Below are 16,516 nucleotides of genomic sequence, written 5' to 3' on the forward strand. Positions count from 1 at the left end.
TCTGTATACATTTGTAAATTGTCGTTTACAAAGTTATTTTATATTTTTGGGGGAGGTGGGTAAGGAATATCTGAAATTACACATTAATCAGTATCTGCATCAACTTCAGAATGGTCTGCACTCTGTAGGAAAAAATCCCATGTTTGTAGTACCATACATGTAATTCTACAAGCTGTTAAACAGCAGAAGCACAGGTACAACTAGGAAACGTATCTTTGGAAGACGTTTGAATTCCTGTCCAATTCTACGGAACACATTCCAAAATGAAAAAATAAATGTCCTATCTGCAATCTTCTTAAAGTACTGGTTATCTCCTATAGGGACTATGGACAAATGAGAATGTGTGAGGAAGTCTTCCTGGACGTTACTATGCTTTATGTAAAGATTGTCCAAGTACATTAGAAAAGCAATGAAATAAGATTCCAAGTATGAAATAAACATAAAAAAACATAAATGCTTTTTCCTCTATTTACTCCTTGCCTATTCAGCTACAGAAAATTGTTGCTTATTCAGTTTGTAAGAACGATGTCCAGCAGTGCACCTCTCCTCATTGGCTCCTCCATGACCTGCATCAGAAAGTTATCTTCCATGCACTGCAGGAACCTCCTGGACTGTGTGTGCCTGGCAGTGTTGCTTTTCCAGCAAATACCAGAGCTAGTAAACACCCAAAGTTGTGTCAAATATATTAGGCTGCCCCTAAATTCTCACTTCTTCATTCATTCATCATTTATCTATTGGTGGAGATGGAAACATTCCTGTTGCTTTTCTGTAAGAAGAGCAACTCTACCACTTCATCTTGCTGGCCTTTCTTTCCTAAAAAGAGCACACATATCCATGACAGCATTCCAGTCATGCAAGCCAGGTCTCCATGATCTCAATAAGATTATGGCCCTATAACAGCACACAGATCTCCAGCCCTTCCTGTTTATTCCCTACACTGCATGCACTGGTATAGAGGTATTTTAAAGAAGAAAAGGCTGCATAGAATGCAGGTTTCCCTAGAGAGATGCAAGAGGATTCCCCATAGCTATACATACATACCCTTGAGATGACTGGCTTTCTGGTTCATGTCATGGGAGGCAGCTATAGAACATTTGTCACTGTTCTGGTTGGCCTGGCTTATTCCCCAGTCAGTTGCAATGGCATGAGCATTGCCATTTTGGACACTACATTAGAAGTCCTTCAATTTAAAACCAACCTAAGTTAGCCAGCCTGCTGCCTAAGATAGTTCTGCCTCTTCTAGACAGGAAGATCTCATCTGGCCACAATAGATTGTAATCCTTATAGAAAGTCCAATTGTTATAAAAAAATCTGCCTTTTAATGGAGAGACATTCACTATAAAGTATTGGCATTTCTTTTTATGGCATTCACTGCAAACTGCCAGTATGTTTTCTACTTGCAGATCTTGGTCATGGGTGTCTATAGCTGTAAGAGCTTCATATCTGCTCTTGGTAGTAAAGCAGGAAGGTGAGGGAGGACTGAAGTGAAGCCTTGCTTTTGTGCACTGCCAGGAAATAAAGTGTCTCCTTCTCAGTATTATCCACTACTGGAGTATGATTGTTAAACATGCTATCTTTCTCTCAGTACCTCTAACACTATGCAGCCTTTTAACTTCTTCCTTCAACTCAGCCACCTGTCACAAAATATCATCTACCTGTGCACACCTTGGGCATGTACTTACCTTAACACTAGAATAAGGTTCAAAGCACTCAGTACAAACAACCACCTGAACCAAATTCTCCTTTCTCACCAACTCTGGCTGGCTACATGTATTTGACATAGAATGATAGAATGATAGAATGATAGAATCACAGGATGAGGGGAAATGGCCTCAAGTTGCGCCATGGTAAGTTTAGGTTGGACGTTAGGAAACACTTCATACAGAAGGGGTAGTTAAACACTAGAATAGGCTCCCCAGGGAGGTGGTTGAGTCACTGTCCCTGGATGCGTTTAAGAGCTGTTTGGATGTGTTGCTCAGAGATACTATTTAGCAGAAGATTATTAGAGTTAGGGTACTATGGTTAGGCTGTGGTTGGACTTGATGATCTTTGAGATCTTTTCCAACCTGGGTATGATTCAGAGAATCATAGAATCATAGAATGATAGAATCAATGAATCATAGAATTGTAGAATCACGGAATCACAGAACAGCTTGGGTTGGAAGGAACCTCAAGCATCATCAAGTTCCAATACCCCTGCAGGCAGGGTTAACAACTGTTATGTCAAGTACAAGATCAGAATGCCCAGAGCCCCATCCAACCTGCGCAAACACCTCACTGGGCAGCCAGTGCCAGCACCTCACCACTCTCTTAGTAAAAAACTCCCCTCTGACATCTAATCTAAACCTCCTCTCCTTAATTTTAAACCATTTCCCCTTCTCCTATCAGTATCTACCATGTAAAAAAGTTGATTTCTCTCATGTTTATAAACTCCCTTTAAATACTTGAAGACCACTATGAGGTCTCCCCCGTAGCCTTACTCTCTTCCAGTTTGACCAAACACAGTTTCTTCAGCCTGTTTTAACAGGAGAGATGCTCCAGCCCTTGGATCATCTTCATGGCCCTCCTCTGGACTCTCCCCAAAAGCTCCACATCTTTCCAGTGTTAGGGCCCCAGACCTGGACACAATAATCCAGCTGGGGTCTCACAAGGGTAGAAGAGAGGTGGACAATCATCTCCTTCATCCTGCTGGCCACCCATCTTCTGCTGGAACCCAGAATAGCAATGGCTTTCTGGGCTACAAGTGCACACTGTTGGCTCATGATAAGCTTTCATCAACCAGCACCCCGAAGTCCTTCTGGGCAGGATGACTCTCAAGTATTTCTTCTCCCAGTTTGTATACACATCTGGGATTACCTCAATCCAAATGAACCTCTTTGAAGATTTTCCTGTAGGGGCAGTGGTTTTAGCCCTCAGGAGAGTGCCCACCTCAGTAACAACAGAGATCAGGAATGCTTCACTGGTTATGAACCTGTAAGCAAGATACAGAGCCCTGTTAGCACAAAGTGCTGCAAAAAAACTGCTGCCTTGTGGTCTCACTGCCATGCCATGCCCTGTTTGCCTGTCCTGGTCACTCATGCTCCCTAGGGGCTGCTGGTCCTGGCACTGCCCACACCTTGTCAGCTGCTCTCTCTTGAGAGGGCAGGGGGCTTCTGGCAGCTCCGGGTGGCTCTACTCACCTTGGGGTCTCCATAATTTCAGGACCCCCCCTCACACACCACTATGCGCTACTCTGCTGCAAAACACACCTGCACAGAGCTCATCTCAGAGCTGATCGCTGCCTGGAACTGGTTGTCCTCATATAAGCTGATGCTTCTTCTGAGACTATGTAAGAACTGTGCACATGAGAGATGATGTGTTATAACCATTACCATCACAGCTTCAGATCACAAAATCTTCTGTAAATGTTTAAATCTATTCTTTTCCAGGAAAGAGCCTAACACTTAATTGTACCTTAGTGAAGCACACACCAAACAAGAATTGCCTATCAGTTGTAAGCAAAAATAGGTTTATCCATGAATTACATCTAATCCAAGGCTTGAGACATGAGACCAGGCTTGTCTAATTCACAGTCCACAGGCCACATGCAGCCCAGCCCAACATACCTCCCTAATGCCTTCAAAAAAGGAATGTTCATTTAAAAACAGACAGGTTAATACTTTTTTTTTTTTTGTCATGATAAATATTATAGTACTACTCCTAGCTTGTTAAAAAAAAAAAAAAAAAAAGTCAGTTTTCAGAAATTACAATTTGAAAAGATATCATGTACAAAAACATGTTGCCAATGTTGATGCATCTTAAAGAAAGTTTTGTAAAGACAAATAGTAGAACTGAAAAAAAATCTGTCACTTCAACCATTTTTTTAGTTGTTTTAAAGTAAAAATGTGGACTCTGTTATAAAAGCTAGTCATGTATTACCAAATCTGATTGCACAAAAATAAATAAATAAATAAATAAATAAATAAAATAATAAAATAAAATAAAATAAAATAAAATAAAATAAAATAAAATAAAATAAAATTCACTGATGGTTTTGCACTGACAGTGAAGCAGTGGACAGAAAGTATGGCAGATACAATTTGTCCTGATAAAAATAATGGATTTCTCTAAAATCAGTTTGTCTCACCAGACTATAGCCAGATGAACTGAAGAAACAGGAAAATCTATCAGAAGAAATCTGGAGAGTAAAAATGCTAGTTTCAAATTTTACGCTATGGCAACTGATGAAATGATGCTACAGATATAGCTTACCTACCCACTGTTATTAGAAATATTGCTAATTAATTAACTGTCACTGAAGAAATAGCTATGAAAAGACAGAACTAAATATCTTGATTTGTATGAAGTGGTAAAATTACATTAAAGTGTTTTTCTTTAACCTGTCAACATATCTGGTATAGCTACTGAAGGCATCCCAGAGATGGCTGGTAAAAAGAAGGTACTTATAAAAGTAACAGAAGATGTGTATACAATTTGCTGCTGGTAGTTCTCGTTAGATGAAATATCATGGCATTATGCATCAAGAAAACCTATGTGTAAAAGCTTTAAAAACTGATCTTTTTGTGCAATTCATCACCAAAGCTGTGAATTTCATGAAGTCCCAAGGGCTGAATCATCATCAATTCCAAGAATTCTTTAAAAATATGGGTGTCGATTATGGAGGCATTACTTACTTTACTAAATTAAGGTGGCTAAGTCAGGGTAAAATGGTAAAAATATTTATGATTTGCCAAGTATTAATAATACCACCCAGATTCCATGTGAGAACCAAGTTGTTATAAAACAGAGAGCTCCCCAGGAGCTCCAAGAACTGCACAAGCACCACTGATGTCAGCACATGTCATAAATACATATAGGCATATGTCTACAAGGGCTTCTCTGAAAGTAATGCAACCTATTTTATTATGTTGGCCCAAGATGTGAGAGGTGGATGCCGGCGGTATGGCAGCAGAGGTTGAGCCCTTCTGCCAATTATTCCTTTAACATTTTGCTGATGGGCAACAGATGGCAGCAGAGGGGCAGAATGACAGAATCACAGAACTGTAGGGGTTGGAAGGGACCTCTAGAGATCATCGAGTCCAACCCCATGCCAAAGCAGGCTCTCTACACCATGTCACACAGGTAGGCGTCCAGGCGGGTCTTAAATATCTCCAGAGAAGGAGACTCCAAGAATGGTGTTGCCTGTTGTGGAAGAGTGCATGAAGGTGAAATAAATAAATAAATAATGAAATACATGGCACCCATTGACAGACATTGATAGATACCCACTGAATCGTACAGGGATGTGAGCGGTGCTGCATGTCAGAAGTGGTGACAGCAATAACCCAGCTCCACCATGGCAGACTTCTACAAGGCACACACTTGCTCACTGCTGCTGTTAACGCAGGTAACAGCGGTGGCCGTGCTGAAACACGGTGCACAGCAGCACACCCCGCACCCCGCACACCCTACAGCCGTTCCAACGCGCCCTGCTACAGCCCCGCCCGCCGTGCTGTGGGGCGGCCGCTGAGCGGCGGCTATTGCCGGAAGTGCTTTGCGGCCTCGCTTCCGCTGAGCGATCGAGCGGCCGGGGGCGGCGATCGGCGGTTCCCGCGGGCAGGATGGCTGTGTGGCTGCCGCCGCACCGGGACGGCAGCGCCTCGCTCGAGGAGGACGAGCAGCGGGAGCTGTCTCCGGGCTCCCGGCAGCGCCTGCAGGTACGCACCGAGCTGCCGGCCCCGCTCACCGCGGTGGCGCAATCCCCCGGCCGGCGTGGGGCGCCTTTGAGCCGCCAGCCCCGCCGCCCCGCCCGGCTCCGGCCCGGCCTGCCGAGGAGAGGCGGCCTGAAGGCCGGGGGACGCCGTGTGTTGGGTCGGGCAGGCGGAGGGTGGGGGCTGGAAGCAGTTCCACGTCGGGCAAGTGGTGTGAGCAGAGCAGAGCCGCGCCGCAGCGATGCCCGCTCGCCGGGTGTGTGGCCCGTGTGCTTTCCTGCAAGCCGGCCTCTGTAAGTTCATTGCCGTGAGTTTTGTGTGTCAGCAGCCCCCATCACGTGTAGCTGCCGTCAGCGAGCTCTCCGAGCTGTGCGGTTTTCATCTCCGTTTGAGGAGGGAAATGCTCCGGTGAGTTGGCACAGAACTTTGAGGTAGATGAGACCTCCCCCCGTGTGTGCTTCCACGGTCTGTGCTGGCCCTCGTGTCCCTGAGCCGGGCGCTTTCAGCATAGCGGGTTTCATAAGGTGGCCCCCCGAGGGCTGAAGAATGAATATGTGTGGATAGGGGCGGGAAGCACAACGGGGGGACGCACACCCGAGCACTCTGATTTCTGAGCAGGAATTCCCAGCATACATCTGGAAGCAATATAAATGCTGGTGCTGAAGAGGTCGTTCTCTCCTAGCTACAAGTCATGATGCCTTTGATAGATTTGATCAAAAGGAGTATGCTTGTACTGGGCCTCTGCCACTCCGTAACTTACATTCTGTTTTCACTTGTCAGTTTAAAGAAAGATGTTGACCATCTGTTGAACTGCTCCACGTTGGAATGCAGGCAGTTCCTTTGTTATCTTACATCACAAAACTGATACTTCTCTGAAGTATGAGTTCAGAGTACATGTTTAAATATATAGTACATTTCTATCTCATACTTGTCTGTTGCTAGCGTTCCAGCCAGAGGGAGATCACAGGAGGACCTTTCAGCTGTGTTGGAAGTGGTCTTCAGAGTGTATAAATATTATTGATAGCGTTGCTTGATTCAAGATTTTGCTAATGCACTTATAAAATTAATATAGCTTGAGGAAGACAAGTCATCCTAAAATCCCACCTGCACTAAACCACACTTAATCACTCCTGCAGATAGAATGCTGCTTCTGAGATGCCTTCCAGGTCAGCCTCATCTTTAGCCTTTGAGCATGTCTGCTCCTATGCAATTTGTGAACTTGTTGGTTTTCCCTCCATAAAGAGCGTGTCTGATTTTCCTCACAGACCTATAGCCAAGAGATTGAATTAGCCTGCCAGAAAGAGAAAGAGTTTGTGAAGCACTCCGTAGAATGCACATGGAATCTTGCAGAAGCCCAGCAAAAACTTGGTACCTTAGCACTGCATAACTCAGAATCCTTTGATCAAGAACTCGCTCAAGCAAAGACTGAAGTTGCGGAAATGAGATGGAGAGAGGAGGAATGGCGAAGAAAAGAAGAAGCACTAAACCAAGGGGAAAGACAGGACCTATGGAACACAGATCTTGTTAGTAAGGAGGTATTTAATAAGGTATGGACCACTTCATTGTGTGTGAAAATGTACATTACCCTCATTTTTCATTACACTTGTTAGTTTTGAGTGTAAAATCACAAGGTGTGTTAAATGTTTTCTTGTTTACTTTTGCCTTATGGAAAGCAATAAGCTTCACACATACTGCACTCCTGGATTACATTTCTTTACCAGAAGTGGAAATTAGAACTTGCATGGTCATAAAGTACATATATTACCAAACTGGGCCAAACAATTGCTTCTTCACACCAAGAGTCGCTTCTCTGGTGTGCAAGACTCTCAATTATAATACAGTTAGATTTTAATACTGAGTACTGTAATGCAGGTTATTCAGCACAAACTCTTTTCTAGTAGAATATTTGCATTGTTTTCACAACTTAATTTGAAATAAGAACAACAAGCATATCTCATAATTTCACTGATTGAGCTGCATCAGGGTTGCAGGGTATGTTATTCTTGTGCAAAGATCAGTGTGTTCCTTCCCGAGTATGCAATTTTAGCTGATTTTTATTTTTTTGGCTACTCAATTATAATTGACCATAATTTCCAATATTAGGTAATGTGCTTGTTTTAAAGAAAATCTTCTTAAGCATGCAATGTGGCTCTTAAACATCTTCCTTCAGAGGGTAACGTGATGACATGTAATAGTCTTGTATTTTGCAAAAAGGAGTGTTTGAAAATTTCTGTGGTAGTTACAGTCTTTGTCTTCCTCAGAGTTTTATTAATCAGAAAAGAAAAGAAACAGAAGATGAAGATGCGGCTGAATCATTTATGAAAAAGCATGAACAAAAGATTAGACACTTTGGTAAGTGTGCTTTTTCCAACATTTTCCAGTTCAAATTCCTATGAACTTCTTGAAGGTTTACTCATTAATGAACAGAACAAATGCTAACAAATGAGGCACCTGACTAGCAGACTGTCCAGCTTTATTTTATTAGGACAGATGATCATTTCAAACTGAAGTCGTAAACCATTTGTTAGCACCTGTGATCACTAGGACTGTCAACTAAAAACAAATACTTAGATAAGCCTAGATGTTAAACCTGGAGTTTCAGTAACTATGTTTTTTTCTTTGGCTGTTCATTGGAGAAGTTAGGAATATACATGAAAACGTAAGTCCTGTATAGAAATGTGCTTGGGATTGTCCAAAGCTGTGTCCTTTTAAGAAGTGGCCTTCTGGTGGCTATTAAGCTGCAGAGGGAATAATTGTTAAAGGTAAACATTTGCAAACATACACTGTGAGCATATGTGCACAGAATTTTGTGTTTGTTAAAATTATATTTATCTATCCACTAGGTGTCACTGTAGCTCCATTGTAATTGTTGAACCTCTAAGCTGAGCTGGTTTTGTAAAGTAATCTGAAAATGTGGTGGTCCTGCTAAGTACTTCCCGTTTTTTGTTGCAGGCTGTATGTATGATGTAGTATAGCCATGTGTCAAATTTCAGGAACAATCAAGAATTGTACTGAGTTGGCAAAATATAGCTGGTTGTATGAGCTGAGAGGTTGTATGAGCTGAGTTTTACTAAACTGGCTTTTAGGGATCTCCAGTTGAGGCACAATACTGTCATGAGTATGTAGATAGTAGTGGGCATACACTATCAAATACCTGAACTACTGAGTGTAGTGATGACATAATCAGAAAATGTCTTCTCTGCTGTGAATTTCAGCAGAACAAACTGGCTCTGTTGCAGTTCTGATAAAAAAAAAATGGGCAAAGTTGCTTTGTTTAATTTCAGATATAAGCAGTTATAAAAACAGTCTTCCTAAAGAATGTTTTCTTTTGCCTCTTTAATTCAAATCACGTTGTTTTAATTCAAAATACTTAAATTCCTAGTAAGAAGGATGTTATGTATCAGTGCTTTTTCAAATTTCTTCATTCTGTGCTTGCTGCTGCCAAGGGGTGGCATAGACTTCACTAGCCGTATAGTCCAAATTCCTTTTCTGGATCCTGCTCTGCCTTTTATGCAATAAAGAACTTATACAGAACGTCTCTGCCGCTGAGAAAGCCAAAAGAAGTGTCCATCATTGGTTTCCCTCAGATATTTATTCATCAGAATTAAGATTAGTTTAGGTCATCTTTAGCAGAGTTATAATTATGTGCTGAGAGATGAGTTAAGCTGTATATGGTTGCCAGTAAATTATTTGACTAGTAGTGGTTTATGAAGAATAGCGTGAAGTTGCGTCAGGGGAGGCTCAAGATGGGAATTGGGTAATGGTTCTTGACCAAAAGCATGATCAGGGAACCTTGATGCAATGGTCGCAGCCACAATCTGCCAGAGTTCAAGAAGGCTTTGGACAGCACTCTCAGACATAAGGTCTGAATTTTGGGTGATCCTACTTGTAACCGGGGGCTGGACTTGTTGATCCTTGGGGGACGCAACTGTGATTCTCTACAGGGGTATAAATGCAAGTAGCTTACTTGAAACTCACTGGAAGCTTGATTTCAGAGAAGCCGAATTCCAGCTCTTCAGGGAGTTAGTCAACAAATCCACCCAGGAATCTGTCCTCAAGGACAAGGGAGCAGAGCAGGGATGACAAGTATTTAAGGAAGCTTTTCTTTAGGCCACAAGAGCTCTCCGTTCCCAGGTGCAGCAAATCAGGAAAGGTAAGCAGGAGACAGGCGTGGCTGAACTGAGACCTGGTGGTCAAACCGGAGAGCAAGAAGAAAATGCACAGGCAGTGAAAGCAGGGACAGGTAACCTGGGAGGAGTATACACAGCTGCTGGGCTGTGTAGGGGTGGAATCAGGAAGGCCAAGGCCCAATTGGAACTGGACTTGGCAATGGGCACAAAGAAAGATAAGAAAGGCTTCTATAGATACATCAAACAGAAAAGTAAAGTCCAGGAGGGTATTAATTCCCTAGTGAACAACACAGGCAGGCTAGTAAGAACAGACAAGAAGAAAGCTGATGTACTGAATATCTTTGCTTCAGTTTTCACTAGTGTCTGCTCTACACACAGCTCTTGTGTGGATGGTTCAGTAGGTGGTGACTGGGGGAGTGATGCCCCTGCTGCCGTACATGAAGATCAGTTTTGTGACCAGCTGAGAAACCTGAACATCCATAACTATATGGGTCTTGATGAGATGCTTCAGTCTCTTGAGGGAATTGGCTGACGTGGTCACCAAGTCACTCTCAATGACATTTGATACCTCGTGGCAGTTAGGCAAAGTCTGCAGTGTCTGGAAATGAAGTAACGTTGTATCCATTTTTAAGAAAGGTAGAAAGCATGACCCAGAGAAGTACTGACCTGTTAGTCTCAGCTTATTGCTGGGGAAGATGATAGAGCTTGTCCTCTTGGAAGGTGTGCTGAAGCATGTGAGAGGGAGGGAAGTGATATGAGACAACCAGTCCTGCCTGATCAACCTCGTTGCTTTTTTTGATGGTGTAACTGCATCAGATGTGGAGCCTCTGATGTCATCTGTCTGGGCTTCAGTAAGGCCTTTGACAGTGTTCCCCATGACACCCTTCTCTCCAAACTGGAAAGATACGATGGATGAATTGCTCAGTGGTCAAGTTAGTGGCTATGAGATCATACCAGAGAGTAGTGGTCAGTTGCTCAGTGTCATTATGGGAGACCAGGAACAAGTGGTGCCCCTCAGGGATCAGTACTGGAACTGGTGCTCTTTAACATCTTCATCAATGACATCAACAGTGGAATTGAATGCACCATCAGAAAGTTTGCAGGTGATACTAAGCTGTTTAGTATAGTTAATGTGCCCGAGGAATGGGATGCCATTCAGAGAGACCTAAACAGGCTCAAGCAGTGGACCCAGCTGAACCTCATGAGGTTCAACAAATCCAAGGTGTTACTCCTGTGTCATGGTAACATTCACAATCTCTACAGGCTGTGGAGTGTAAGGATAGAGCACAGCCCTGCTGAAAAGAACTTTGGGGTACTGATGAGTGCCAAGATGGAGTTGAGCCAGTAATGTGCCCTCACACCCCAGAAAGCAAACTGTATTCTGGATTGCACCAGAAGTGTGGCCAGCAGGTTGAGGGAGGTGATCCTGCTCCACTGCTCTGCGCTCATGAGACCTTAACCCTGAAGTACTGCATCTGGATGTGCAGTCCTCAGTACAGGAGAGCCATAGACTTGTTGGAAAGCACCCAGAGAAAGGCCAGAGAAATTATCTAAGGGATGGAATGCCTCCCCTATGGGGACAGGTTGAGATAGCTGGGGCTGTTCAGTCTGGAGAAGAAAAGGCTCTGAGGTGACCTGTTAGCAGCCTTTCAGTATATAAAGGGGGGCTATAAGAAAGGGGCAGACTCCTTAGCAGGGTCTGTGGTGATAGGACAAGGGGAAATGGTTTCAAACTAAAGAAGGAGAGATTTGGATTGCACATAAGAAGTTGTTTAAAATAGGGTTGTGAGGCACTGGAACGAGTTGCCCAGAGATGTGGTGGAAGATCCATCCCTGAAGACATTCAAGGCCAGGCTGGGCCAGGCTCTGAGCAAACTGATTCAGATGTAGATGTCCCGATTCATTGCAGCTGAGCTGCACTTGATAACCCTCAAGGATCCCTTCCAATTCAAAAGATTGTTTGATTTGCTGCATTATATCATGTGTGTATATATGTTATATGAATATATATTTCAAGTATCTTGATTTATGTTTCTCTAATTAGGTATGATGAGAAGATGGGATGATAGTCAGAGATTTCTGTCTGACCACCCGTATCTTGTAAGTGAAGAAACATCTAAATATCTCATGTTATGGTGCTTTCATCTAGAAGCTGAACAGGTATGAAGATCTTTAAGTTGTTTGTAAGTATACAGCTTCCCACTTGCACTTTGGAAAAGCTGTCCAGCTTCATTAGCTGTTCAACTGTTCGCCTTTTGCTTATGCTAATTGGAAAAAATAAAGAACACACTACATAAAATGTTGTTGCATTAGGTCTAGTTTCAGTGAAGTAACAGTCCCCTTCTGTGGCCCTCAGTTCTTATCTCTTTAGCTAATAAAATGAGCTTATGCTGAATTGTATAAAAATAGTTACAGGAAATACATTTAAATTGTAACTTTTAGCCTTTTTTTATTTTTTTTCCAGAAAAGAGCTCTAATGGAACAAGTAGCACATCAAGCAGTAGTAATGCAGTTTATTATAGAAATTGCTAAAAACTGCAATGTGGATCCAAGGGGCTGTTTTCGTCTCTTCTTCCAAAAAGCCAAAGTAAGTCACTCTGTATAATGATAGTAGAAACTTTTAACTCTCTACAGGGAACCGGTGTTTTAGAGCAGGTTTCTTCCTAGCTGGAAGATGCAAGTATTTTATTGACTTAGTATTATGGGGACGTATTTCGTTAGCAGTTCTTCATAGATATTTTGTTGTAACTCCCTTCTTGAAAGCACAGAAGAATGTGGAAAGACTCAGTTTGCGGTAGACTGTATTCAGTTATTCATGACTGATGGATCATAATATCACATTAATAGGAGCTCAGTTAACTCCTTTAAGAAATTCTGATGACTGAGTGAGTCAACTTGTGCTTTTCTTATGGCCAGAATGTTAGAACTAGCACCTGCTTTTCTAAAGTTAATAAAGGAAGGGCTAAAATGAGATTTCTTTTTACATGTCTTTAAATAAATAAATGACTCTGCTCTTATGTGTAAGTGCTACAGATAGTCTAAATGAAAATTTAGGAAGATTCCTTTTTTGTTTGTTTGTTTTTCTTTTTCTTTTTGACTGACATTGTTCATTACTTTTTCAGTAACCAAAAGGTTTACAATTCATAAGCTAATCTGTTTGAAGTGAGAATACTTCATTTTTTTTTCTCTTTGCAGACAGGAGAAGGCTATTTTGAGGCATTTAAAAGTGAACTTGAGGCATTCAAGACACGAGTGAGAATCTGGTCACAATCAGATAGCTCTCAGACTGTCTTACTGTATAATCCCACTATCAATCCTAGTCTTGTAGAACAGCTGACATCTTTGTCACAGGTAAGTTTATTACTTCCAGAAATTAATCTGACTAAATTGGGATTAGGTCCTTTGTTGAGACGCTGTACTTTTCTGAAATTAAAGAGGATTATTCCTAGAACAAAGTGCTCAGGATATAACTTCCAGTATTATCAGTATGCAAGGCATATGTATGTTTTCCTTTCACCTGCTAGAACTTGTCTGGAGGAGGCTCAGGGCTCAGCTCTCAACAACCACCTGAAAGGGAGGTTGTGGTGAGGTGGAGGTCAGCCTCTTCTTTTGCATAACTGATGAATAGGACTAGAGGGAATGGCCTCGGGTCACACCAGGGAAGGTTCAAGTTGGATATTAGGAGAAGTGTTGGTGGTAGGTGGACAGCTGGACTAGATGATCTTGTGGAGATCTTTTCCAGCCTTGGTGATTCTATGAACTCAGCATCAGGAGGAGGTCAAAAGCAAACGTTCAATACCTTTCCATTTTTGTTGAAAAAGGAATGCTGCATCATAAAGCTGATACAGTGATAGAATTCTACTCACACCTTACTACAGTGGAAGAGACTTCTAGGTTAAAACAATAAATGCAATTCATAGGTTCCTTCAGCTAAGTGAAGCTTGAAGATGTCCTGTTGTCACAGAAGAAAACTTAAGGTCGCTTTCATCTTTTGTTAGACTACTAGTGGTGATGGCCATATCCTGGAATGAAAAAGCAACTAGAAAGATTTTCAAAAAATAGATGTTAAAGGAGGAGGTGCAGTTGAAAATAATTAACTTGAAATAATTTGATTACAGTACCTTTCAGGTAAGATCCACAGTTGAATTCTAGTTAATGTACAGTCAACTGCTAGAAATACTGACACCAAACACAATCTATGCTAGTAAAATAATTTTAAAAAGGCATTTTAACACAGTGCAGTAGTGCTGGGTAATGAATTTTTATAAGCTTTTTTATTAGTACTGCATATTTGTCTTGTCTTAAAATAGACAACATGAAGAGTCTACCTTCAAGCTAAAAGCTCTCCCTCCAGTTGTGGAGAATTAAGCTGTCAATTTTTCATCTGTTGCAGAACACAGGTGATCTACAAGGTTCCATAAACACAAATGTCTGCAGTTTAAGCTCTGTGATACAAAGAGATGAAGAAGAATCCAAAATGATGGACACAGTATAGCATTGTTAAGACTGAGGCCAAGTACCTTTTTTTTTCTTAACAAAGGAAAGAACATGGCTATTTTCTTGACACTTATTTTTCTGGGTACTGCACTTTATTTTTGGTGTCAGATTTGTTGTTGTTTTTTGTTGGAGGGAGGGTTAAAGGGGGGTGGGTAATTCAGGAAAACTTGTATTATTGTTTGAAAATGTGCTGCTAGGTTTTTGGTTGTCCTTGAAGAGCAGGGTTCTCATATTGCTGAATGTGAAACTGGATGTGTTTTCTGCTACTAACCTTGCCTTTCATAACTTTAGAAATCAAAGTATGATAAAAGAATCTGCACAAATACAATGTTTACAAGAAGCAGTAGATTCTTGTTAGAATCTGCTATTGTCTTACTACAGATGTGGATGTCTTACTCTGAATTGGAGATCACAACTGTATTTACGCTACCTTGTTCACATTATAAGCTCTCAAATTCGGTTATCACTAATAGCAATAAATCAATATCTGGTATCAGTATTTCATATCTGGATGGATTAGGTTCAAACACTGGGTTTCTACCTCTACGACGGGGATTTAAATGTCACATTGTGCTTCATTAAAAAGTTGGTTTTGTCCTAAAACATAATCCACACTTGTCTATGTATGAGTGCCAAGTCGTGTGACCTCAGATTCTGATTCTCATTTTTCTAATTATAACTTAAAATATTTTTTTTAAAGCCAAGGCTCTGCATGGGGAGAAGTATTTGATGAAGGGACAGAGGGAACTTTATGTACAAGGATCAGGAAAATATGTAGGTTACTCCAAAAGTAATGCCTCATACTTATTTCTGTGGAAATTGGAACAGATACAAGAGCACAGTAACACTGTTTGGAAGAACACATTCTTAGCCACAAAATAGGTACAGAACACTATTTTTCAGCAGTCACCACCATTTGGTATGCATTTTCACTAGCCATGGACAAGAGCCTGCTTGTAGTCCTTTAGAAATCTGTACCAGTGAAGGTGATCCACAGTTAACATAGCTGAAAAGTGCCACTTGCTGTACTTGCATCCACTGTTTGGTCTCCATAAATGTTCTGCAAGTGCTGATGATTATCAGTGCGTACAGCTACATGTGCACTTCTAAGCCATTCTGTCAGACTGCCCCTCTGCTGCCATTTGTCATACAGCAACAATCAGTAATGGAATATTGGTGGGAAGGTCCACCTTCTATTGTTCTGCTGCCATCTGCCTCTGACATTAGAGGTCAACATAGTAGGGTAGGAGGCATTACTTTCAGAGCAGTCTTCATATTTCAGAAGAAAGCTATGTCATGGTAATGTGTCTTTCAGGATTTCAAAGGTAATTCATGTACTAGAGTGTGTTAACAAAATTGTTTGCTTAGGCAGTTAAAGTTTATTAAATGCTTTGTTTTAGGAGCTGGAAATCTAAAACCTGTTTTAAGATGTTTCACAGAACCTCAGCAATCCAGAATTCTACCCAGCTTTACTACTGCATTAGCAGTTCTACATATAAAAATCTTATACTGTAGTTAAAATATACCAGTGAAAATGGCTTACATTTCAAATAGTGCTATAGGTTTCCAGGTACTTCACCCGAACTGACCTAATGGTAAGGTAGGGAAAGTATCTAGATTCCTAGTAACTTGACCAGTGTACTTAAAGTTGATTCAGACAGATTCAAGCTAAAGCTATTCTGAGATTTGTTTTCAGCTGTGGGCTGAAAATAGAGCAAAATCTTAAGTTTACAGTATATACTGCATTATTAGTATAATTGCAGTAGGAAAAACAGGAACTTCAGCTCAGTTGGAAGTACTTTTTCTTAGTGTTTGTTCCCTACCAGTTCCTTTGCTGAGAAAACTGAGGATGAAGGAGCAGATCTGTCACAGATGGAAATCACTGCTGAAGATAGTTACAAGTGTATTAAGCGTGTATGAAATCTGACTGTCACTTCAGAGTGGAAAAAGTAAACACTGCCTCCTAACCCAGTAATTAAGGGAAACTAGTAGCTTGAGATTGTTCCTTAATTGAGTTCTCATTATATACAAGTGTAATAAAGATAATGTACAGTGCGCAGTGATTTGTAATTGCTACCACTAGCAGTAGAGCCACATTTATTTAGCAACCTGTGATACGCTGAAAGTTATTTTTGTTATGTCTAATTAAAATTGCTTGAGTTGTGGAGGGAATGTCTCCAACTATATGGAGGGCAAGAA

General features: G+C 41.4%; 1 protein-coding gene across 7 annotated transcripts in view; it reads left to right on the forward strand.

The window, feature by feature from the left end:
* Nucleotides 1-5,526: 5,526 nt before the first annotated feature.
* Nucleotides 5,527-16,516, forward strand: part of CDC37L1 (cell division cycle 37 like 1) — a 34,896-nt gene continuing 23,906 nt past the window's right edge. For 2 of the 7 annotated variants that reach the window (XM_032441143.1, XM_015848908.2), the window contains exons 1-6: nucleotides 5,527-5,696; nucleotides 6,956-7,237; nucleotides 7,952-8,042; nucleotides 11,865-11,980; nucleotides 12,285-12,407; nucleotides 13,016-13,171. In XM_032441143.1, coding sequence (XP_032297034.1) covers nucleotides 5,601-5,696; nucleotides 6,956-7,237; nucleotides 7,952-8,042; nucleotides 11,865-11,980; nucleotides 12,285-12,407; nucleotides 13,016-13,171 — 864 coding nt within the window. In that variant the 5' untranslated portion in view covers nucleotides 5,527-5,600. The other 5 variants (XR_001551976.2, XM_015848909.2, XM_032441146.1 and 2 more) reach the window with 4 other exon arrangements.

The sequence above is a fragment of the Coturnix japonica genome, chromosome Z, assembly GCF_001577835.2.
Source record: "Coturnix japonica isolate 7356 chromosome Z, Coturnix japonica 2.1, whole genome shotgun sequence".
Taxonomy (NCBI): Eukaryota; Metazoa; Chordata; class Aves; order Galliformes; family Phasianidae; genus Coturnix; species Coturnix japonica.